The 26,081-nt window shown below is 36.0% G+C and overlaps 1 protein-coding gene and 1 non-coding gene across 7 annotated transcripts in view; one reads left to right on the forward strand and one right to left on the reverse strand.

Annotated features, from left to right (window-relative positions):
* The window catches only part of CNKSR2 (connector enhancer of kinase suppressor of Ras 2), a 285,915-nt gene that overhangs the window by 98,959 nt on the left and 160,875 nt on the right, over positions 1 to 26,081 (forward strand). For all 6 annotated transcript variants that reach the window (XM_027533486.1, XM_027533487.1, XM_027533489.1 and 3 more), the window contains exon 5: positions 15,054 to 15,095. In XM_027533486.1, coding sequence (XP_027389287.1) covers positions 15,054 to 15,095 — 42 coding nt within the window. The remainder of the gene's footprint in view (positions 1 to 15,053; positions 15,096 to 26,081) is intronic.
* On the reverse strand, positions 7,130 to 7,236 carry LOC113888331. Its single transcript, XR_003509957.1, has one exon. It is a non-coding gene; the product is annotated as a U6 spliceosomal RNA (small nuclear RNA).

Genomic DNA, 26,081 nt, shown 5'->3' on the forward strand with positions numbered 1-26,081 from the left:
ACAGATATATATATATATATATATATATATATATATACACACACACACACACACACACACTGGAATATTACTCAGCCATATAAAGGAATGGATTTGAGTCAGTTGTAGTGAGGTGCATGAACCTGTTAAACAGAGTGAAGTAAGTCAGAAAGAGAAAAGCAAATATAGTATATTAATGCATATATGTGGAATCTAGAGAAATGGTACTGATGAACCTATTTATATGGCAGGAATAGAGATGCAGACATAGAGAACAGGCTTGTGGACACAATGGGGGAAGGAAAGGGTGGGACTAATTGAGAAAGTAGCATTGAAACATATATATTACCATGTGTAAAATAGATAGCTAGTGGGAAGTTGCTATATAACACAGGGAGCTTAGCTGGTGTTCTGTGACAACCTACGGAGTGGGATGGGAGTGGGGGTGGGAGGAAGGTTTAAGAGGGAGGTATGCTTATGGCTGGCCTGCGGAGGTATGCATATGTATGTTTATGGCTGATTCACATCATTGTATGGCAGAAACCAACATAACATTGTAAAGCAATTATCCAATTAAAAATAAATTAAAGAATAGTTTGAGGCTGCTTCTGTTTCTTCTCCTTTTAATGCTTGTAACTCCAGGGAGATGAGTTGGGTGGGGGCAGGAGGGGGACAGTGTTAATGGTATTTGTCTCCTTGTGAAACTGGTAATAAGCTGGTGAATTAAGAATTATAGTGGTTCTTCCCATTTAAAGTATCTGCATGAATGCTTTCCTGTCCCGTCTTCCTACCTGCTTTTTAAAATTGAAATGTATTCTACCCTTGGCTCTTCAGTTCACCTTTATAACCCCTCCCTCAAGCCACGTCATCTGGATAAATCCTATATCTTATGACATTTAAAAATTATTAGCAAGAAAAAAGGGCTGTATAAAGTATAATAGGCAGGCAATGGTATTATTTCTATTTTGAGGTTGGCAAAATGCTTTTAGAACTTATCGGATTTATCCCCCACAATAATCAGGTGAAATAGGTAGACTAAATGTCATTATCTCAATTTTGTAAATGGATAAATGGAATTTTAGAGAGGGACAGTGACATGGTCAGTTAGTGACATGACCAGGACTCAGATCCAGCTGCTTTGACATGGTTTGTAATACTTCCTGCTCATTGTTTCTCAAGTTTGGCTTCACCTTGGAATGGAGTAAAGAGCTTTTTATTTAAAAACATAGGTATTGGGTCCCATCCAAGACCTATTAAATTAGACTCTCTTGGTAGGGTTGTAATCAGTTTTTTTAAATGATGCCTCAGTTGATTCTAACATAGAGCCAAAGTTGATAACCACTGTGATGTAGTCACACTGCTTTAATGAGATGAACGTGAGGTAGTAAGAAAATGTATGTGATCAAGAACAGTGCTTCCCAATGGTTGGTCCAAGGACTATGATTTACCCAGGGAAGCTTGTTAAAAATGTAGATTTCTTGGACTTCACTACAGTATGAATGGTTGAGAGCAATGGATCAGGAGGTCCAACTATTTATAGGTTATATCAGCCCAGAGCCCACACTTTTATAAAACAGGCTGAAGTTTCGAATATACAACTGTTGCTATCAGTTCATAGTCTATTTGGGTCATAAATGTATTTCCAAAAGGGTTAGACTTGTTCTTCGAAACACCAAATGTATATGTTGTTAACAAAAATGGTCCTTGTGCATTCATAATAGCAAGAGAACCCATTCTAGAAACTAATGTGGTATCAACAGACAGAGGTAGAACTAGACTTACTAAAACAAGAAGGAATAGTAATATTTTAGCATTTTTATAAACCATATTATGCCTTATTTGGATTATATAGTTGAATCATTACACAAAATCTGTGACATAGATTTCATACCTACCTTAGATGAAAGCAAGAAATCAAAGAAAATATAGAACTACTTTTTAAAGCCACTGGTTTTCTGAGATATTTTGCCCAACTGCTGATGTAGTTTTTAATAACCATGGCCTCTTGGGTTGGCTCAGAATAACCACTGATGTGAGATAGGTAATTCATAAGATATTAGACTCTGACACAAGTAAAATAACGGATTGAAATTGTAATCAACAGGGGCAGGTTGAAGAACTGGTCAGAATTAAGTAATTAGGACAAGTGAGCATAAATCAAACTGAGTAAAAATGAGGTAAAAATTCTCTAAAGTACAAGATGGGAAAAGACTAGATTTGCATGAAGGTAGTAGAATGTAATCTGAGGTTAATTGTGAATTACCTTCTGTGAGGAGTGACATGGCACCTCATATTTCCTGAAATGAAGAAGTACAACCTGTAAAATTGATGAAATAGTTATTGTATTAAACTCTGTGCTGGTTATATCTTCATTTGAGTGAGTGTTCTGTTTTTTCCCCTTTTTATTTGATGGAGGATTTTATCAGTCAAGATAAAGTTGATTATGCTGTGGTAACAACCTGAAAATGTTAGTGGCTTTTAATAATGCTCATGTCCAGTGCTCATGTTCCATGTCCATCCTGGGTTGCTTTAGCTCTTCTCCACATCCTCTTCATTTCACAGCTCAGACTAGCTTCTTCTTGAATACTGCTTGCACAGGGAAAAGAGAGCCTGGTGAACTATGAACTGGTACTTAAAGTTTCTGCATGGAAATAAGACATAGCACTTCAACTCACATTTTGTTGAACAAAGTAAATCATAGGTCCATGGCCAACATTGGTGGCTCCAGGAAATTTACTTTTCCCTTAAGAAAAGAAAGTATATATTTAGAAATCATAATACAAATCTGCTACAATATTGAACCTATAAACAATTTCATTATAGCATTTACTAGAATTTTAAGGACAACAGTGTTTATTTGAATATAAGGAAAGGGGCAATAAAATTAGGTGCTAAAATTTCAAATATCAAGAAAACAGCTTGGTAAAGGTTGAATTTGAAGAATTTCTTCTTTTCCCTCAATGCTGTATTTATATGCGTGTGTGTGTTTCTTGGTATTTGAAGTATAGTCTACTGGAATATAGGGTGGTAAGTTTGGTGGGAAGGGGAGACTTTGGTGAGAGGGGGAGACTTTGAAATTTTTCAAAGCATAAAATTCTACCCGATAATCTCTCAGTGTTATGACTAGGAAATGCCAAATGGATACTGATTCCATGTAATATCTATTTTGAGGGTGTACAATGTTCAGCCTAGATAGAAGCTAGTATTATTACTTTAACAATTTAGTATTTGTTATGATTTGAATATCACCATCATTGATCTAAAAATATTTGTTGAATGCTCGGGTAGATGTTACTTTTTCAAATGTTGGACATAGTTACTAAAAGAAACGGTTCCATTTTGTCTATGAAAGTGCAATCTAAGCAGATGAATAGGGCAAAGATGCATGAGCTTAAGGAATTTTTTAAACTAATACTTGGAATCTGTTTTCATATATCTTATATCTTCCATTTATTTTCTGGCAGTCAGATGTATGGTCTTGAATTAAAGAATTAATGTTTAATTGATATCTTTATTTCCAGTGGGGTGTGGTATTAATCTTTGCTTGAACTCTTCAGTTGGATTTATCACAAGGGAAAAATTCTCTCCCAATTTTAGACACTATAGATTTTCTTTCCATTCTCCAGGCAAGAATACCAGAGTGGGTTACCATGCCCTCCTCCAGGGGGTTTTCCCAACTCAGAGATTAAACCCAGGTCTTGCATGGCATCTGGTCCCATCACTTCATGGGAAATAGATGGGGAAACAGTGGAAAGAGTGTCAGACTTTATTTTTTGGAGCTCCAAAATCACTGCAGATGGTGATTGCAACCATGAAATTAAAAGACACTTACTCCTTGGAAAGAAAGTTATGACCAACCTAGATAGCATATTAAAAAGCAGAGATTACTTTGCCAACAAAGGTCTGTCTTAGTCAAGGCTGTGGTTTTTCCAGTGGTCATGTATGGATGTGAGAGTTGGACTGTGAAGAAAGGTGAGCAGCAAAGAATTGATGCTTTTGAACTGTGGTGTTGGAGAAGACTCTTGAGAGTCCCTTGGACTGCAAGGAGATCCAACCAGTCTATGCTAAAGGAGATCAGTCCTGGGTGTTCATTGGAAGGACTGATGCTGAGGCTGAAACTCCTAATACTTTGGCTACCTCATGTGAAGAGTTGACTCATTGGAAAAGACTGTGATGCCGAGAGGGATTGGGGGCAGGGGGAGAAGGGGACAACAAAGGATGAGATGGCTGGATGGCATCACCAACTCGATGCACATGAATTTGGGTAAACTCCGGGAGTTGGTGATGAACTGGGAGGCCTGGCATGCTGTAATTCATGGGTTGCAAAGAGTCGGACACCACTGAGCGACTGAACTGAACTTGCTCATTGCAGACAGATTCTTTACCGTCTGAGCCACCAGGAAAGCCCAAGAAGACTGGAGTGGGTAGCTTATCCCTTCTCCAGCAGATCTTCCCTACCCAGGAATTGAACCAGGGTCTACCTGCACTACAAGCAGATTCTTTACCAGCTGAGCTACCACAAAGCCCTTGTGATATATTAGATGGTCATTATAGTAAGTAACTTGAACATGTGGAAGCTAGAGAGACTTATTATTACAAAGAAATTTTAGCTTCATTGAATAAATATAAAATTCTTGATATCTTTTACATAATGCTAATCTTTGTGCTGAGAAAGCCCCAATTATTTTTGTTGAAAATATCTGCTGAGATCATGCAAATTGAAGTCTAATACCAAATTCATATTTAAAATGATTTTAAAACTGTGAAACTCAGTCTTTTTGTACAAAATAGGAGTGTGAAGAAACTAAATATACTGTGCTAGTTTGTTTAGCAGTTAGTTTTGTTTTTAACATATGGCTTTAAAGTTTCGTTTTTATAACTAACCTATAAACCCAATGTTAAATACTTACTATGGAATATGAAAATAGAGACTCAATGGAATAAAATAATCATAAGTGATGAATTCACATTTATAGCATATACAGGGCCTCTGGAGATATTACAGAGATAGTGCAGTTGAATATAGGGTTCCTTTTTTGAAAATATTGACAGTCTAATGGGAAAGACCAACAATTAGATCACTGATAGAAACATAAAATGCATACAGTTAGAGTTATCTGGCCATTCAAGACCATTTTGGATTTGTTGGATTTACCTCAGTGGTTTTTGGATTTGTTGGAGAGCCACTTAGATGCTGGAAAAAAAACTCACTTCTGCTTCTACCTCCAAGTCTGTATAGCTAAAAAAATTAGTTTCCACATTCATCCAACTGCTGGAGCATTAGTATTTCGTTGTCAAGTAAAAGATGAGTGATTAGAGTCAAGTGTGCTTTCATTTTAGATGAGCTCTTGTGGGAGAGCTGGAACAGAACTTTGGAGAGGAATATGATCCAGGGTGCAAAAGAATGTAATTATGTTCACCGACAGAAAGACTAAGATGGTCTCTAAGGTCATGCCCACCCACATTCTCCTCCTATTCTTGGTTTATTGCATTTTTTGTTATAATTCATAACCGTATTTAACCTAATGAAAACCTTAGCCAATTTTTTAAGTGGGTCATTTTAAAATTTCTGTTTTTTTTTTTTAATTTTTTTAATTTTTTTCTTTTTGTTTTTATTTTTAACTTTACAATATTGTATTGGTTTTGCCATATATCAAAATGAATCCGCCACAGGTATACATGTGTTCCCCATCCTGAACTCTTCTCCCTCCTCCCTCCCCATACCATCCCTCTGGGTCATCCCAACGCACCAGCCCCAAGCATCCAGTATCGTGCATCGAACCTGGACTGGCGACTCGTTTCATATATGATATTATACATGTTTCAATGCCATGAACATTCTTCTCATTTCTGAAATAACATCAGGAAAACTAACAAGTTTGTGATCATTGAGTCAGTCACAATGGTGAAGGGACTGCCAAGGAAGTAATTGTTGGGCTATTATACTTCTGCCTTATTTGCCAAGGACATTTATCTGAAATGAAAATTAAACTATGGCATGTTGATAACATATTCAGGAAGGATGTTAATGCCTGTCCATTCACCGTGGACATTCTTCTTTTCACTTGAAGTACTCAGTCAGTTTCAGTCTCTGATGAACCTTAATTTAGTTTGAACTTTTATCTTTCATCCATTGCAAATCATTTATCATTGGCACTGCTTTCTCAGTGCCCACAAAACTATGTGATGGGTTCTTGGAATTCATTTTTCATGCTCTTCTGTATTTTATCTTACAGAGAGAACTGGTGTTATTGTACTGTGTGGCTACTGTAGATGTCATAGTAGACTGGACTCTGCCCTTTGCTGAAGGGGAAAAAAAATGAAGGATCTGGTTAATGACTGGGAAATACCTTCATGGTTTCTTCCTAGATATTGCTTTTTCTGTTTTTTGTTTCTTGGTAAATGGCTTTTCCAGGCTTCCCTGGTGGCTCAGCAGTAAAGAGTTCACCTGCCGATGCAGGAGATGCAGGTTTGATCCTTGGGTCAGAAAGATCCCCTTTAGAAGGAAATGACAACGCACTCCAATGTTCTTGTCTGGGAAATCCCATGGATAGAGGAGCCTGACTGGCCACAGTCCATGGGATCGCAAAGAGTCTGGCACATCTTAGCAACTAAACAACAAATGGCTATTCCAGCTGTTGGATGGACTAAGTATATTTCTCTAGACTTGTGCTGTTGTCTAATATGGTAACCACTAGCTGCATGTGGCAGGTGTTTTTTTGGCCACATTGTATGGCTTGCAGGATCTTAGTTCCACTACCAGGGACTGAACCCAGGCCAAAGCAGTGAAAGCATGGAAACCTAACCACTGGACAACCTGGGTATTCCCTGAATGTGGCAATTGAAATGTAAATTAGTTAAAATTAAAGAAAATTACAAATTCAGTTCCTCATTTGCACTTAAGGCATTTAAAGTGCTTAATAGCCACACATGTCTAATGACTTGAATTAGACAGCACAGATATGTTTTACTGTAACTCTGTTATCACTATAACTTTTATTAGATGTCTCTGTAACACTTTCTCCAGTTACTCCTGACCACATAACTAACTTCCTCCATCTCTTTTTTTAAATTAATTTATTTTTTATTGAAGGATAATTGCTTTACAGAATTTTGTTGTTTTCTGTCAAAACTCAACATGAATTACCCAAAAAATACGGAACGCTTCAAATATTTGCATGTCATCTTTGCTCAGGGGCCATGCTAATCTTCTCTGTATTGTTCCAATTTTAGTATATGTGCTGCCGAAGCAAGCATCATCTGACTCCTAAACATTCTCTGACCTTGTCCATAGCTGTCTTCTCACTACACATATTCTTTGTTGATGAATTCATTGTTGTTTCATTTTTCTTGTACCTTTAATTCTCTCTTTAATGTAAATATTTCCCAGCTTGGATTCTATTCTTGATCCAATTCAGCTTTTTTCTTAGCTACTTGCTGAGCAGCTTTGTATAGGACTGGCCAAAAAGTTTGTTTGGGTTTCTGTAAGTTGTTTTTCTATAAGATGTTACATAACATCTTACAGAAAAACCCAAATGAACTTTTGGCCAGCCCAATATATGGCCTTTCAGCCACTTCTAATTTTACATGCCCAAAGTAGAATTATTTTATTTTCTCTAAATTCTCTCCTCCTATCATCTCTACAGTGTTAATCATCCAACTGCTTAGACTTGAACCCCAGGGTAATGTTTAACTTTCCCCTCCCCATTATTCTCTGTATCTATCAATTAATTACCGAGTTAGCTCATTGCTGGCTACGTGTATCTCATCTACCTTTTTTCATCTTCCCTTCCACCATCATCACCTCAGTTCAAGCCCTGATTACATATCATATTTTCTATTGAAAAAGTATTCCAACTGACCTCCTTGCCTCCAGTTTTGCTCCCTTCCAAATCCATGACTACTTCTTCATCGTTTTCATGAAACATTTGATCACAGTCTTCCCATACTCAAACATTTGTGAGCACTTCCTTTAGCAGAATAAATTGCATATTTCATCTTCCCCAGAGATGAAATGTCTACTGGTATATTTTGGAAGATAACACAACTTTGAAGAGATTCTTCCCTCTGAGACATGGCACCAAAGTTATTCTTGTAACTAAAGGAAAGGAACAAGAGAAAAAGAACTATGAGAAAAGAGAGATGTCTGTCTGAGTTGTTAAGCTAGACCAAAGAATTTGAACTATAGTCTCATCCCACCACCCCCGTATTTTGTTAAAATACACACACACTCATGCTTACCATTCACTTTGCTGTTTAATACCAACCATGGCACTAAGTGTAAGCTATCCTGATTTCAGCCTCTTCCAAAAGAAAGTCACAAGAAATTGTCAAGTGACTGAATTAAGTCTTTGCTACCCCAATGGAAAGTGAAAGTCGCTCATTGTGTCTGACTCTTTGTGACCCCATGGACTATATAGTCCATGAAATTCTCCAGGCCAGAATACTGGTATGGGTAGCCTTTCCCTTCACTAGGGAATCTTCCCAACCCAGGGATCGAACCCAGGTCTCCCACATTGCGGGCAGTTTTTTTTACCAGTTGAGCCACCAGGGTAGCCCAAGAATACTGGAGTGGGTAGCCTGTCCCTTCTTCAGCAGATCTTCCTGACCCAGAAATCAAACCAGGGTCTCCTGCATTGCAGGCAGATTCTTTACCAACTGAGGTACCAGGGAAGAGGGAGCTTCAAAATAGATTGCTTTACAAAAATAAAGCTTTTATTCCCTTTAAAACAACAAAATTCCCCCAGCCTATCATTGGTAACTCTCTACAATATGACTCTTTATTTTTTAGACTTGCTTTCTCATTGCACTCACCTCATGTATCTTAGGCTCTAGCCAAATTGATTTCCTTATCCTGATTGTGTGCCTTTGTTCAGTGTGTTCATATAATTTGGCATGATCTTTCCCCCTGAACCCCCAATTTCCAGACTTAAAAGCTATTTAAGCTCAGTTAAAATACCATCTCCTTCAGAAGATCATTCCAGAGTTAAGAAGTCAGAACTTATCTCCTTTTTTATAGGATCACCTATTAGCATTTATCTTGTTTACCTTGTATTATTATTTGAATAGTTTCACCTACTTCTTTACTAAATAATGAAATAATGATGGCCAAGGATCAAGTTTAATTTATCTTTGATCACCCAATAGTGCCTTACAGTGAATTGCATTTAGAAGATGCCAAAAAAAAAAAAAAAAAAATTCTGGTGAATGGTATTGTGACTTGGGGCGCTTCCCTCATGGCTCAGTAGTAAAGAATCCGACTCCCAATGCAGGAGGCATGGGTCAGGAAGATCCCCTGGAGGAAGAAACGTACTCTTGCCTGGGAAATCCCATGGAGAGAGGAACCTGGCAGGCTACAGTCCATGGAGTAGCAAGAGTCAGACACGACTTAGCGACTAAGCAACAACATTGTGACTTGAGTGAATGAATGATTGAGTAAGAGTATAATACTAACTCATTACATGAATTAATCAGTGAAGCAACATAGGGTAGAAATTTTGATATCTTGATAATAGAATATGTGAGGTATTTGTATGTAAGTACCCTTATCAAAGGTTTGCATGGCTGGCTTATTTAAATATTAGTTGAAAGTAAAGCAATTAATGACCTATGTACTGTTCTTGTGACTATCTATAATACACAGTTGATGAGATGTATTATCTGTACTGAATATTCTAATCCCCAGATGACAAAGTATTTAGCATTTATGGTAAAATACAGGATAGAAATTTTTTATGTATTCTGCTCAGTTTAGCAATTGGATCATGGTTTCACTAAAAGATTAACTGATTATGATTCTGTAGGGTGATCTTACTCTCCTAAGGAAAAAGTGATCAAAACTGAAGAAACACTCCTCATTTTATAAATATTGTCTTATTAAGAATTTGATACATTTAAATGTGCATCACATCATTTGAAAAAGTGTTATACATAAAAAGGATAAAGAAATTCAAGTGTTATTTTACATGTACAGTAAAAGACAGCATGAGCTACTAAAGAGAATTCCTGGGAGTGTATAGTGGCACAGCTCTAAATCCAATTTTAAAAATCTAAATTTAATCCTAACCTAAAAATAACTAGAACGTCAGAGGTGTACCTTTCCATAGTGTGCATAAGTTCAGAAAATGGAGATTTCTTCATATCCAGTGCAATTTTATTTTTAAAACTTGGGGTATAATCTTTTAGGAAAGGATTTGGCCTTAAGTGTTAATAAAACTCCCACTTCAGAAGCAAATATTTTAAAATCACATTTGATGGAAATAAAATGACTTACGGATGAGATGCATCCCCCCGAAGTACCTGCTGTATGTATGCTATGTGTGTGTGCTCAGTTGTGTCCTACTCTTTGCGACCCCATGGACTGTAGCCCACCAGGCTCCTCTGTCCATGGGATTCTCCAGGCAAGAATACTGGAGTGGGTTTCCATTTCCTCCTCCAGGGGATCTTCCCCACCCAGGTATTGATTCCATGTCTTTTGCGTCTCCTACATCGGCAGGCCAGTTCTTTACCATAGCACCACTTGGGATGCCTCATAGCACAACACAGTGGTTTTGTTGAATTTTATTAAGAACTATATTAATATTTTAATTTTTAATTAATTGACCTTTTATATGTTGATTTGTGTGATTTTGTGGCATTTATAGTCCTAAAGTTATTAAAATATAAAACTTCTTGAAGACTGTAGAATTTTACATATTGTAACTTATTTAGGTGAATGCCTATCTTCTTAAACTGTACTTCTCTAAGCCATGTTTTATTCATCTTTATATCCTTAAAACAGATGATTAATATTTGCTGAATCAAGAGCTATACAGATAAATAGCTGTATACATCTATCATATATTATCCAATTAGTTTAATATATTCAATAGTATTAAACTTACTAAATATATTTGGCTATATTTAGTATATTTAAATTTTAGCTTCAAATATATTAATATATTTAATATTTAGTAATATTTACTATTTCTGTCCATTATAGTTATCCTCTTAGATACTCAAATTGCTCCATCTCTACCCAGGGAGAATTCTCTTCATATTGACTTCTGAATCCTACTGACACAATCCTTGTAATCTTTAATAGCTTCTTTCTATTTTGTGTCACAATATAATTCATGCCCCTCTTGACAATTCCTATCCCAGTTTGGTATTAGCCATTTTCCAAGAAAGCCTGTGAAATGGTGTTTGAATACCACCAATTGTGGAGGGTTCATTTACTACTAAATTGGTCATTGTTTCTATGCTTTTTCAGTGGACAGAGCTAAGAGAAACATATATACATACATAATACATCAAGAGACTCTAAGGTTTTTACTGATCTTCTTATGTATGTGTCTGCTTTCTCCCATGCTAAAATTACTTACCAGTGTCACCAAGAGTGATAAAATGTTCAGTTCAGTCACTCAGTTGTGTCTGACTCCTTGCGACCCCATGAACTACAGCACACCAGGCCTCCCTGTCCATCACCAACTCCGGGAGCCTACCCAAACTCATGTCCATTGAGTCAGTGATGCCATCCAACCATCTCATCCGCTGTTGTCCCCTTCTCCTCCTGCCCTCAATCTTTCCCAGCATAAGGGTCTTTACAAATGAGTTAGCTCTTTGCATCAGGGGGCTAAAGAATTGGAGTTTCAGCTTCAACATCAGTCCTTCCAATGAATACCCAGGACTGATCTCCTTTAGGATGGACTGGTTGAATCTCCTTGGAGTCCAAGGGACTCTCAAGAGTCTTCTCCAACACCACAGTTCATAAACATCAATTCTTCGACACTCAGCTTTCTTTATAGTCCAACTCTTACATCCATATGTGACTACTGGAAAAACCATAGTCTTGACTGGACAGCCCTTTGTTGGCAAAGTAATGTCTCTGATTTTAATATGTTGTCTAGGTTAGTCATAGCTTTTCTTCCAAGGAGTAAGCGTCTTTTAATTTCATGGCTGCAGCCACCATGTGCAGTGATTTTGGAGCCCCCCAAAATAAAGTCAGCCATTGTTTCCACTGTTTACCCATCTATTTGGCATGAAGTGCAATTCATGGGGTCGCAAAGAGTCGGACACGACTGAGCGATTGAACTGAACTGAACTGAACTGATGGGACCAGATGCCATGATCTTAGTTTTCTGTTTGTTGAGCTTTAAGCCAACTTTTTCACTCTCCTCTTTCACTTTCATCAAGAGGCTCTTTAGTTCTTCTTCACTTTCTGCCATAAGGGTGGTGTTATCTGCGTATCTGAGGTTATTGATGTTTCTCCTGGCAATCTTAACTCCAGCTTGTGCTTCTTTCAGCTCAGCATTTCTCATGATGTACTCTGCATATAAGTTGAATAAGCAGGGTGACAATATACAGCCTTGATGTACTCCTTTTCCTATTTGGAACCAGTCTGTTTTTCCATGTCCAGTTCTAACTGTTGCTTCCTGACTTGCATACAGGTTTCTCAAAAGCCAGGTCAGGTGATCTGGTATTCCCATGTCTTTCAGAATTTTCCACAGTTTGTTGTGATCCACACAGTCAAAGGCTTTGGCATAGTCAACAAAGCAGAAATAGGTGTTTTTCTGGAACTCTCTTGCTTTTTCAGTGATCCAGCGGATGTTGGCAATTTGATCTCTGGTTCCTCTGCCTTTTCTAAAACCAGCTTGAATATCTGGAATTTCACAGTTCATGAATTTTGAGCATTACTTTACTGGCATGTGAGATGAGTGCAATTGTGCAGTAGTTTGAGCATTCTTTGTCATTTCCTTTGGGGTTGGAATGAAAACTAACCTTTTCCAGTCCTGTGGCCACTGCTGAGTTTTCCAAATTTGCTGACATACTGAATGCAGCACTTTCACAGCATCATCTTTCAGGATTTGAAATAGCTCAACTGGAATTCCATCACCTCCACTAGCTTTGTTCATAGTGATGCTTCCTAAGGCCCACTTGACTACTGTCATGTAATTGTTCACTTGCTTCATCCTGTAAGGATTCACACATAGCAGTTTCAATAAAACAGTAACAAACTAACAACACTACTACCAACAATGTGGTTACTGAAAATAGTATAAGTGAAAATAGTAAAAATCGTTCAGTCGTGTCTGACTCTTTGTGACCCCATGTTACTTACTGACCACATATTACTGTCCAAGCCTGAAAATAGTATAAGATTTTCTTTAACAATTCTTTTTTTATATCATACTAGGGATGTACAATGGAGAAGGCAATGGCACCCCACTCCAGTACTCTTGCCTGGAAAATCCCATGGATGGAGGAGCCTGGTAGGCTTCAGTCCATGGGGTTGCTAAGAGTTGGACACGACTGAGCAACTTCACTTTCACTTTTCACTTTTATGCATTGGAGAAGGAAATGGCAGCCCCCTCCAGTATTCTTGCCTGGAGAATCCCAGGGATGGGGGAGCCTGGTGGGCTGCCGTCTGTGGGGTTGCACAGAGTCGGACAGGACTGAAGCGACTTAGCAGCAGCAGCAGCAGGGATGTACAAATAAACTGTATTATAAAGAACCTTGAAGTAGTTATTCTCCATGTGATTATTCTCTCACAACAGAATATACATTTAGATCATATTTACTTTTTTCCTTGATAAGCATCCTTTTGAATTGTGAACATTTAATCCATATCATTTGATTCTAGGAAGGTAGGTAATTAATGAAACTTGCATCCATTACAGCTGAAGCTAGCTGTAGAGGCAGCATGGGGAAACTGGGCAACTTCCAGCTTTTCCCAAGTTATCTCTCTCTTCCCAGTGTAATTATGTTTGATGTTAATTCTGTAAAATTGGACTCTTCCAAATTCAGATGTAAGTACACATGCACTTTCCCAATATAAATGTTTTATCTACACCTTGCCTCCTCTGTACACATAATTCATTCATACTTAATAAAGAATTGACTTTATATGATTATATAGACATAGACGTGATTGTTTGTAACAGACTCCTCCTTTGGCACAGGAGCCCTGCCGAATGGCAAAACCCAGTCCTTAAGTATTTCTATTAGTTTGTGAAATGAATTAGACCAAATTTAATGTTAAAAAAATTAGCCCCCAAAAGAATATGTGCTTCTTCTGGCAAGGTATTATGGTGAAATGGTGTTACCAAAAGCTATGTTGAACAAGATTCCTTTTTGTCAAAATTAAATTCAGGGGGAAAAGTGAAATGGATTCTCATTCCTTGAAATATGCAATACTTTGGGATATATATATTTTTTCAAAATTATCTAGCCAAATAATAATCAGTTAACTTTATATTTTGAGGTAAAAGTAATTAGTTTAAAGTTCTTAAATCGTGCAGAGCACAATAATTCATAGTTAAAATGTACTTATCATTTACTATATGTCAGATAGTGCTGACATATAGGAAATTTATTTCATTTCCTCATTTGATTCTCACACATTGCTATTGGTTTACTGCTATTATCATGCCCATTTTATAAATTCCTTGAGTAAACTGTACCATAGAAACACAGAGTTTCTAAGCAAAGATCACTTTGCTATATTACTGTTTATTATAAGTCTAGCAATTGCAGATAAAAAGACAATGGAGAATTGTTTTAAATAATTTTTTGTAATTTCAGAGACAAATTTAGGGAAGAACTATAAAGTTAATATTCATTGGTAGCATACACCAATTTTAATTGCATAATGCAAATATGTTTAATATATTATAATGTATTTTTGAGATTCTTTATATGACTATTGAAATTAATGTTAGTATTTTTCTTAATGTTCCAATATATAATAAATAAGTGTTTGAAATGTTGGACATATTTCAGCAAAATACATTTATTACATATATAAGTTTGGACAGGAAATGATTATAGTAATTTTCCATTAGTTGCTTTTACATCTATTTAATGTATATTGTCCTTTATTATGTGTGTTTAAAATTAGTAAAATTAGAAAACACAGTTAAACAAAAATGAAAATATCCCTATCCCTGACCATGAGAGCAAATCAGTGTGAATGTTTTAGTATACAGTATTCCAGGAGTTTTCAAGACTTTTTCGAATTGTAGTACAGTTCCTAAGAAAGTATTTTAAAAGGAATGTTTAATTTTTTAAATTAATATATGTGTTTCTTTTTTCAGGATTGTACTGTCTATGAAACAGAGAATAAAATTCTTCATGTGGTAAGTATACTTGGATTTATTTTCATCTTCGTTGCAAAGTATGTATTCCTTTGCTTAACTAGTTATTAAGTAAAAAGCTACAGCCTGTGAAAAAGTGAGCCCTGTATATTTTATAGGGAAAGTACAAAAGAATCAAAAGATAATAAATTGTATTAGTTATAATCATTCTTTTTTAACTTAATAGAAAAATATGATACAGAATTTTAAGACTATAGTATGTAACAAGGTTAAAATGCCATAAAATAAAGAATCTAGAGAAAAGGAAATTTGAAATAAGAATTTTTCACTCTTGATCTGTGACAAAAGGAGATCAGAGGAAAATATTTAGTTTTGTAATAGAGATGATCCACCTCTGTTGTCATTTGGATGAAATACTTCATAAAATGATCAAACTGCCTTTACTCTGATTCTGTATTCACCAACCTTCTAAATTTTAATTTGGCCATATTTATTGTATCAGCTAATGACTTAGCATGTGTTTTATCTTATTACTAAAAATATTGAGTATGAGTACATTATACTTGGTAAAAAGGCATCTTAATGAAGTTTGCTGTTTTTCTTTGTAAATCCATTTCTTGGTTGATGCTCATCTGCCCTAATAACTTCACCTCTATTAGAAATGAGTGACAACATAAATAACATTGAAGAAGTTTAGAAATGAATGTAGTATAATATTTACTTTGATTATTTTCCATTTCAGCTAGTGAGAATTTAAAGATTTTGTCTGATAATGATTGGGGCTTCCCAGGTAGTAGTAGTAGTGTTAGTTGCTCAGTCGTGTCTGACTTTTTACAGCCCCATTGACTGTAGCCTGCCAGGCTCTTCTGTCCATGGAATTCTCCAGATAAGGATACTAGAGTGGATAGCCATTCCCTTCTCCAGGGAATCTTCCCCACCCAGGGATCCAACCCAGGTGGCACAGTGGTAAAGAATCCATCTGCCAATGCAGGAGACACAAGACACGCGGGTTCGATCCCTGGTTCAGGAAGATTTCCTGAAGTAGGAAATGGCAACCCACTTCAGTATTCTTACCTAGAAAGTCCCATGGCCACAGCTGAGTGACTGAGAATGTATGCTGATAATGTTTGAGACGGAGATTGGCATTAACCAATCAATTCACCTCAGAAAGCACTTGTATTTTCATGTTACTATTCTACCTCCTGTCTTGGCCTTTTTATGCAAGAATGGCCCAGCCTTCACTAGAAGGTTGGATACTTGTATATTGCTTTTCTCACAATAAGAATTATTTTTTTAAGAAAATAACAAAATGTGTAGTGTACCACTTGGTATATGATGCTGAAATACTTTATTTTTATCTTTTTTTTTTTTTTTGACACAAAGTTAACTTTACAATGGAATACTTTCTTAAAAACTAAAATTTCAGAGAAGTCTCTTTCTGGGTTTCCTGTAATATAGAAAGACATCAAACATTTCTCACTCTTCTGGAGACTGGGCAATCCAGGATCAGGGTACCAGCAGATTTAGTATCTAGTGAGGGTCTGTTTCCTGATTCATAGAGGATCCTCACATAGTGGTAGAGGCAAGGGAATTCTCTGGAGTTTCTTTTGTAAGGACTCTAGTCCCATTCAAGAGGGGCCAAACCAATGATCTAATTACCTCTCAAAGCCTCCACGTCCAGATACCATCATATTGGGGATTAGGTTTCAGTACGTGAATTTGGGAGGAATACATACTTTAAGTCTGTAACAGATGGTGAGGAATAAAAAAGTATATGAGTTCTAACTACTATTTTTAAATCAAAATTTTTAATGATAAATCAAAAAATAATACAAATATCATTGAACTTACGTTTTAAAGAGACAAGCTCTGTTCTTTCTGAATTAAACCACAAAGACTACCATTACTTTGCAGTGGCAGTTATCCTCAGAAAACAAAGATTTCCTGTAAAACTAATGAAATACAAATTTTCATCTGTAGATTCGTAAACATGAACACACAAATTTATATAGTAGCACACTAAAAATATCCAAATGGTACTTAGAATCTGATGTAATGAGAATGGATATACCTTGCCTCTAGGCATGTAAGTTCATAAAACCTTTTTTAGTTAATTTTAAGACTCAAAAACATTAATACTAACATTTATGTAGTGTTTAAAATATGCCTCAGGCACTATTTTAAATGCTCTGTATAAACTAACTCCTTTAATCCTCATAGCAACCTTATGAGATGGTTATTATTAGTGTCATCTCTATTTTACAGTTGAGGAAACTGAAGCACTAAGAGGTTAGACAGCTTTCCCCAAGTGACATAGTTGGAATGGATTTAAGACAGAATTTTAACTCAGGCATTCTGGCCCCAGAGTCTGTATTCCTATACGGAGTCTAGTCTAAAAATAAATTCTAAAACACAATAATAGCATTTTCTATGGAAAGTAGCAGCGTTATACGTAATAATGAAAAATGGGCAATAATAGGTTAATGCTTCAGTACACTATGGTGCATTCAAAGGATGAAATATTTATTCATACTATTTGAAGTTGTATTTGTGAATATATGATTTATGAATAAATTTTCCTTAAATTTTATGAATATATCAAAAATATCTTTTGACAATATTCATGGAAAGATTCTAAATGATAATGTTAACTAAAATCCAGACTAAAAGCATTATACACACAGAATAGATTACCATTAAAAATTGAAATTAAAAAATTCTTTATTTGAAATAGAAAATATTCTTTATTAATATTTGCTTATTTATTTGATAAAATAATAGCTGATTTTTGTTTGTTTTTTCTTTCAAATGTCATCCCAAGTTTCTTCAGTTAGTGTTACTTTTATAATTAAGTAAATATTTATTATGTTTATAATCCAGATGGCCTTTAATGGATAATTTTATTCTCTATGTTGTGAGATTGTCAAAAGTGATTTGGACAACCCTTTGCCTAGATTTCCTATTCACCTTTTTATCCTTAAAATTGGAGAGAGTTGTTTCTATTTAAGATGATAAAGTAATAGACTCTGAAGACCAAAAAGCTGGGTAGAAAAGAGCATTGGTTGGTTTCAGTGGTAGACAGAGCTATCTTGGAGATGGGACAGCTTAGATTTCCTTGGAATTTTGCCATTAAATATAGTGATATAGATAGCAGAGTGCAACCATAAAGGACAAAAGGAAATGCAGGTATTGGTGTACTATATATCTGAGTGATTGTCACCTGATGATAAAGAGTAATTTATTTCACTCTCTTGATTTGATCTTTACCTCTCAGTGAGGCTTAGTCCCTAGGCACACATTCCCTGGTATGTTGGAGCCCATCTGTTTTTCTCTGCACAAATCCTTGTTTCATACAGTAAATCAGTTGCAGGGAATCTGGAAATCTCTTCAGTTGTGTGCCCTACTTTCTCCTCACTCCCACCTTTCACTACAATCTATAAAACTGGAGAGTATTCCTGAGAAGCCATTTCAGCCACTGTGCTTTAGCAGACCTATTTTGCTTGTCACAGCTCTGCTGCTCTCCTTGGTGAGCTGGGAATACATGTCAGCTTTGATAAACTCATGAAAATCCCAGGCCAGGCATTGATTGTTAAAGTCACATTGTTTAAATCAGATTGTACTGAGCTCAAATACACCTTTTACATTAACCAGAAGTGTGGTCTTACATATTGCACTTGCTTTGCACTAGCATTTTATTGCACCCATCTTTTTTATAAAGATGGGAGGAATAAATAAAGTAAATGCCTATTTATCATTTTAATGTTAACACTGTCTCTTCATTGTATAGTACTTTACAGTTTACAGGGAATTGTTATGAATGCTGTCTCTTCTCTCTCCTCTCTTTTCTCTCCAAGCTAAATTTTTTTTTTCATTTCTTATTTAAGTTTGATCATGAATTAGGCTTATTTTGGCCTGTTAACTATTTGTTTTATTTCACAAATATTTCATGTATATTTTATTCCTTCCTTTAAATTTATGCATTGTTTACCCCTAAACTCCATTTGAAGTGATATTACTGTCCCTTCTCTGCTATCTAGACTAGAAATGGCTAAAACTGAATAGAACCAAAAGTTAGGTTAAGAGGAGAGCCTGGAAGAGAAAATTAAAAGCTCATTTTAGACTTTGCCCTACCATCTATAGCATGTCATTTATCTAAGCATGGTTTCCTCCTAATCCCCCAAACCTTGCAGATGTCAGTACTAGTGCAGCAGCATGCTCCATAATAAAATAAAAGTCATCGTATTAATATTTTATTTTTAGAGATTTCTTCAAAACAGTGACAGTCTAATGACTTTATAAAAATAGTTTTATATTGGGTCCCTGATGCTGTAAAATGGCAGCTTTCCCAATTATAGATTCTTCTCTTAAATCTGTGATCCTGAGCCATTGCAAACTGAATGTTTTTGTATGGTTGACATTGTGGTTGTAACTGGAGCATTTAAACATACAATTTATGGTCAATCTCATTAAAACATGAATTCTAATACTGGTTTTGTAGATAGAAAGCATTAAGATCCTTCTTTATTTTGAAAGTTAATGTGACCCTTCCATTTTGGCCCACTTCACTATCTTTGTGGTCACCCTAAAAAAGCACATTAACTCTATTACTGAAATAGGCATTGATTTCTTGAGTGTTGTATTAGATTATCTTCAGCTTTTGGCACTTTGGTGCTTTATAAATTATTTTAACTATAAAATTAAATTCTCCACAGCTGATGTCCCATGTAGGAATGAAGAAATCTAGTTAGAATATGATGGAGTTAGAAGATGTTATTAGTCTTTTATGGGAAAAAAAATGCATATATACTAATGGGAATGTGACCACACATAAAAAATTAAAATTATTTGTATTCAGTGTCTTTTTAGTTTGTCTTTATGATTTGGATACACAGTATGTAAGTTGGTATATTTATGGATGTTTTTGCTAATGTCACATTTGCTGAATGCATTATGCATTGTAAAATCCTTTCATATTCAGATTGACTCTGAATGTACATTCCTCTTTATCAAAGAGTATTTGTTTCAGTTGTTAAGTCAAGTGAGGCCAAATAATGTAGTAGAAAGAGCAGCAATTTGAGAGTTAAAAAGATTTTATGTCCTGACCCCATCCTGGCACTTACTAGCTATGAACAAACTAAATTAGCCTTTCAGATTAAGTTGGGGTAGTGGAGTGTGTTTGATTTCAAAGATCTAAATGCCATAAATCTTTGGTGACTCACAAACTCAGTAAAAAACAATATGGCCACATAAAGAGATGATTGAAGGACTGTCTTAATCTAAGATCATTCTTTATGTGATCAAAGACACTATGTTTTTTAAAAAAACTATAGTTATTGTCACTGTAAATGTAAAGATTTTTTCAAAAAGATAATTGAATCCATCTGGAGACAGAAATTACACAGTAGCTTAAACAAGGGAAATTTAATCTAAATAATTATTAAACTGTGGTGGAAGAATACCGCTAAAGCATGCCCTAGGACTAAGACAGAGTACCCAAGGAAGAACAGCTTCTAAGTGGACACCGTTCCTCCACGCTGAGGGTCAGAGCTCGTTAGAACAATCACATTGCAGCTTCACTGCGTTGCCTAACTAGAGCTGGTCCAGACAAGCAGGAAACAACCTTCCAGGACACAGGCAAGCGACGCTGGTAGGAGTCCTCACAGAGGGAGTGGGAAGCTGCTGCTGTGCGTGTGACGCTGACAGGGCTACAGCATGGTGGTCAGTGAGCCCACAGTGAGGCTATGAGGTCACTGAGGGACTACATAGTCTGGGCATCATGGATGTCCCCTCACACTTCTGCTAATGGACCTTGTACCAGAAGCAAATAAAACAAAACACTGCACAAAGGAAAGAAGAAAAGCCTCCCTCTCCTTTCCCTATCCCTCCAGCACCCTCTACTGATACAAACTTAACATTGTCCTTACTGTAGAGCACAAAGGTCCTGCCTATTCCTAGAGAAAACACTGAAGGGTGAATTGGAGCTGAGAGCCCGTGAACTAATAACTGGTACAATGTGATTAACTCTTTTCTCCATAAAATCACATATGGCAACTTTGAACTTCTCTACTAAAAGTAAAGACATTGCTCCCAGGTCTCTGCTATTTGTTCCCCATTTGTCCATAAACTGTATATATAGTACCTGTATTTTCCAGAAGCTCATCCAAACATAATGAACTGTTTCACTCTTGCTATTTGACTCTGAAATAAAATGAAATCATCTTCCTAATAACCTACATCTTGCTTGAACCACTGGTATTTCCAGACTCTTGTTAATCTTTAGCCTGGAAAGTAGTGTGCATTCTAATGAGTACCCCTCTCATCTGCCTGGGAACTCCCTATAAGCCTATTGGCTCTACTTCCTGCCTCTGAGAGAGGAGGTAAATAGGATAGAGATTTTCCCAGATTCAGTTCTGGTTTCCATCTGACTGTTTCCCTATCAGAAAACAAAAGAGCAATGGAGGTTCATGTCCCAGCTTTAATTCAGACCAGGATGCCTCAAGAAAGTAGTTGTACTGATGCTGAAGCTGCTATACTTTGGCCACCTGATGCAAAGGGCCAACTCATTAGAAAAGCCCCTAATGCTGGAAAGATTGAGGGCAGGATGAGAAGTGGGAAACAGAGGATGAGATGATTGGATGGCATCATCGATTCAATGAATATGAGTTTGAGCAAACTCCAGGAGACAGTGGAGGACAAGGAAGCCTCTCATGCTGCAATTCATGAGGTTGCAAAGAATCAGACAGACGACTTAATGACTGAATAACAACAGGATGTCTCATGAAAGTAGTTGGAAATAAGTTGGAAGTATCATGGACCCACTTTTGTTCATCAAAGTAGGTGTACGTTTGGGACTGACGTTTTCTCACTGTTTGGTACTGACCTCATCATTCTTCGATGATTATTATTTTAAAGTGTTATTCCTTCTCTGTCATCAGGAACATAAGGACAGCATGGTTAATGTCAGTGATACTAAGAACAAGCCAAATACATCACCAGAAACACTGTCTCAGTTTGAGAAATCCTTAAGCGTAGCAGTGACATTTAAATCATGTAACAGATACTCAGTGCTTTTTGAATGAATGAATGGCTTAATAAAGCAGTGGTGGTGGTGATTTCTTTACATTTTGCCAATAGTTTGTTGTGCTTTTCCCCCACCATCAGAGTTTGAAACCTAAAGGGATTGGAGAGTTTTCTAGGTCTTTTTGGAACAAAGTTCATATGATCTTTATTATTTATTTGCAAATACAGTTGCTTTCTGAAGCTCTTTGAGACTCTTAATCTTTGTTATATACAAATATAATTTTTATATTGGTTTAAAATTGAAATTTTATTCTATTGTATTCATTTTTAAAGTTTAAAAAAGATTTCTCGTGCAGTTCTTTTTACTCATATGAGTAAGAAATTCTTCCAATGTTGGGGAATGTGTATGTAATTAATACTTTTTAATATCAATTTTAATTGTTCACTCCTGTTTTAATTTTTATTCTATATTAGAGTATAGTTGATTTATGGGCTTCCCTTGTGGCTCAACTGGTAAAGAATCCACCTGCAGTGCGGGATACCTAGAGAATTCCATCAACAGTATAGTCCATCGGGTCGCAAAGAATCGGACATGACTGAGCAACTTTCACTTCACTTCATAGTTGATTTGCAGTGTATTAATTTCAGGTGTATAGCAAAGTGATTCAGTTATACATATATCTATTCTTTTTCAGATTCTTTTTCTATTTAGGTTATAAAATATTGAGTAGAGTTCCCTGTGCTGTAGAGTAGGTTGGTGTGTGCTAAGTCACTTTGGTCATATCCAACTCTTTGCGACCCTTTGAACTTTGTGACCTACCAGGCTCCTCTGTCCATGGGATTCTCCAAGCAAGAGTACTGGAGTGGTTTACCATTCCCTCCTCCAAGGGATCTTCCTGACCCAGGGATCAAAGCTGCATCTTTTAAGTCTCCTGCATTGACAGGCAGGATCTTCACCACTAGTGCCACCTGGGAAGCCCAGAGTAGGTTTAGGGAGCCATTGTAAGTGCACAGTTGCTAACTCAGCATAGATCTGGCAAGTACTATAAACACTGTATTTCTGAATGAAGCTTATGTAATTTAGAGTTTTCACTATTTAATATTGGACTAAATTTGTACTATTTTATAAAAACAAAGCCTCTCGTTTACCAATTATATTGGAAATATCCTAAATTGGCAGTTACATGGTTTATAATACTGCTGCTAAGTTGCTTCAGTCATGTCTGACTCTGTGTGACCTCATAGACGGCAGCCTACCAGGCTCCCCGTCCCTGGGATTCTCCAGGCAAGAACACTGGAGTGGGTTGGCATTTCCTTCTCCAATGCATGAAAGTGAAAAGTGAAAGTGAAGTCGCTCAGTCGTATCTGACTCTTCGTGACCCCATGGACTGCAGCCCACCAGGCTCCTCCGTCCATGGGATTTTCCAGGCAAGAGTACTGGAGTGGGGTGCCATTGCCTTCTCCGTTATAATACTGAGGTATAAAAATATATAAACCAAACAAAAATATGCTCTGTCCTCTAGACTATTTTAGTTGAAATATTATTTATATATCAATAACTATTTTAATATGTATACATTATTTATCAAAACTAAACTTTTGTTATTGTTTTCCATATTATTGATAAGAAACCTGAATTGTTTTTGCTGTCCTTAAATTGTAGCTTTCACATCATTTTTCCCATCTTAAAATGCATATTCATCTGTTTATTGTTTCCTCATTTTATCTTAGTTTTACACTGTTGTCCCTTTTATATATGTGTATACCTGAAAGTAGAAATTTCCCTATATAAATCCTTTTGTTAAACTTCTGAACCTGAGGTTCTTTTCTATGTCAAATGAATTTCTTATTTTTAAATCTAAAGATAATTTCCATTCATTTCCTCAAATATACTCAGAAGAATAGCTATCCAGTATTCTACTTATTTAGAAAAACATAAATAAAAATCCTTTAAGTAGCTTAATCATGTCTGGCTGAATGTGCTCCCAGGCTAAGAGGCTGACTTAAAACTTTTTACCTACTCCTTCCCTATTCACTGTTGTTTGCACTTAGAATGCTTTCTCCATTTCCTTTTAAAAATTCTATAGTTTATTACACGTATTAATCTAAAAAGTGTCTGACAGGTTCAGTGATAATGAAAGAATGCTCATCAGAGAAACTGAAATAATGCTCTGTTATTGGTTAGTATATTATTGTAAGATTGCTGTTTTTCGAATCTTCACAGTGACTGAAATGTTGCTTTTATGACTTTTTAGAAACCACTATTTTATACTAAACGTGCTGTGTTCTGATATTTTTTTCCCCTAGGAACTTTTAGATTTGGGTGAACCAGCCATACACTATATGCAAACCTATATAAAATATACTATGTGTATAGGATAAAAGATGAAAAGGTGCCATTTCTTCCTGAAAGTATACTCTATGATTATATTAATTCAGATTTGAAATTTATATAAATAACTGGAGAGGAAAAAAATGACAATACCATTAAATCCAGCCCATGACACTCTTCTGTTTTAAAAGTTTCTTAAATCCTAGCTAGCCATGTCTGTTAACTGTTATTCAATCACTAATCTTTTCTCGCCATTTTGGGTAGTATAAACAGAATCCAGAGGATCAGTTATAATACTCATTGCCATTTTATGTTTCCTTTATACTAAAGACATATTATTTTACTAGGCTTTAATTTAAAATTTCAAAAATTGTTTCTATTTTTAGAACTAAAGATAAACAGAATTTAAAGTTCTTTGATATAAATATTTCAAAAATAGTGAAAGAATCTCCTTTATGCAAGTGGCTACCACTTATCTTCTAACTAGAATAGAGTTGTCTTTTTGTTGCTAAAATTGCAAGTTTTCCCAGAGAGCTGCTGCTTTCATACTCCCAAGTCTACTAGTTCTTAGCTAAACTGCATTATAAATTGCAAGAACACTTGTAGGCACACCTTATATTTCATTATACTATGTAGTTTAAACATGTTATATAATATCCCTTTAATACTAACATAGATTTTAAACAATAAAAAAATGAAACTAATCAGCAACAAATGGAGATTTAAGGATTGAAGAGATGGTAAGCATAATGATTAAGAAGTCAGATTGTTTTGTTGCCAAGACAGTGACTTTATTTAGCCTTGCTTTCTCATCTGCTAAACTGACTATAATAATAACTACTTCAGAAAGTTGTTAAAAAGATGCATGAAATAATGAGGTATTTAGCATTGTGCAGGACACATGGTAGGTGCTCTGTAGTGTTGATGTTAACTTTCAATAATAAAGAATGTATTTTCTTAGTATATTATAGTTAGTTTTCTTTCTCTGGGATACACTATTAGGTAGCAATAGATAATACTGTGTGTTAATATGATGGCATAATATTACAATTTCACTGAAGGGAAAAATTAACTTTTTACAAGAACGTGTAGGGCATCATGCTAAGTGACATAAGTCAGATGGAGAAAGACAAATACTTTAGATGTCACTTACATGTGGAATCTAAAATCTACAACAAACTAGTGTCAACTGAATAAAATGCAAAACCTAAAAGTTGAGAATTCTGTTTTATTCGGTGGACTGTCTGAGAACTCAGGTCCTATAGGCAGCCTCTCAAATAGTTCTGAGGGACAGCTCCCAAGAGGTTAGGGAGTAATCAGGGTATATATGGGTTTTTGCAACAAGGACTAGGGAACATCAAAAGATTGCCGTTAATTAAAGAAAACCAAACATCTCAAGTTAACGAAATTAGTACTTGCCCATGTATGGGAAGATGCAGGAGTCTGGGCTCACTGAAATTAATTCTTTTGATACACACCTTAGCCAGCACCCTCTTCTTTCCCATCCTGAGTCTCCTCGGGGTGCACCTTTGAGGGTGGCTGCAGTGGCTAAGGGCTTTGTGGCCTCTGCATCCTTTGTTTGTGGATATGGCAGACAGTATTTTTTCATTCACACTACTGAATATAACAAAAAAGAAACCAAATAACAGATATATAGAGAACAAAGTAGTGGTTAC

The sequence above is a fragment of the Bos indicus x Bos taurus genome, chromosome X (assembly GCF_003369695.1).
Source record: "Bos indicus x Bos taurus breed Angus x Brahman F1 hybrid chromosome X, Bos_hybrid_MaternalHap_v2.0, whole genome shotgun sequence".
Taxonomy (NCBI): domain Eukaryota; kingdom Metazoa; phylum Chordata; class Mammalia; order Artiodactyla; family Bovidae; genus Bos; species Bos indicus x Bos taurus.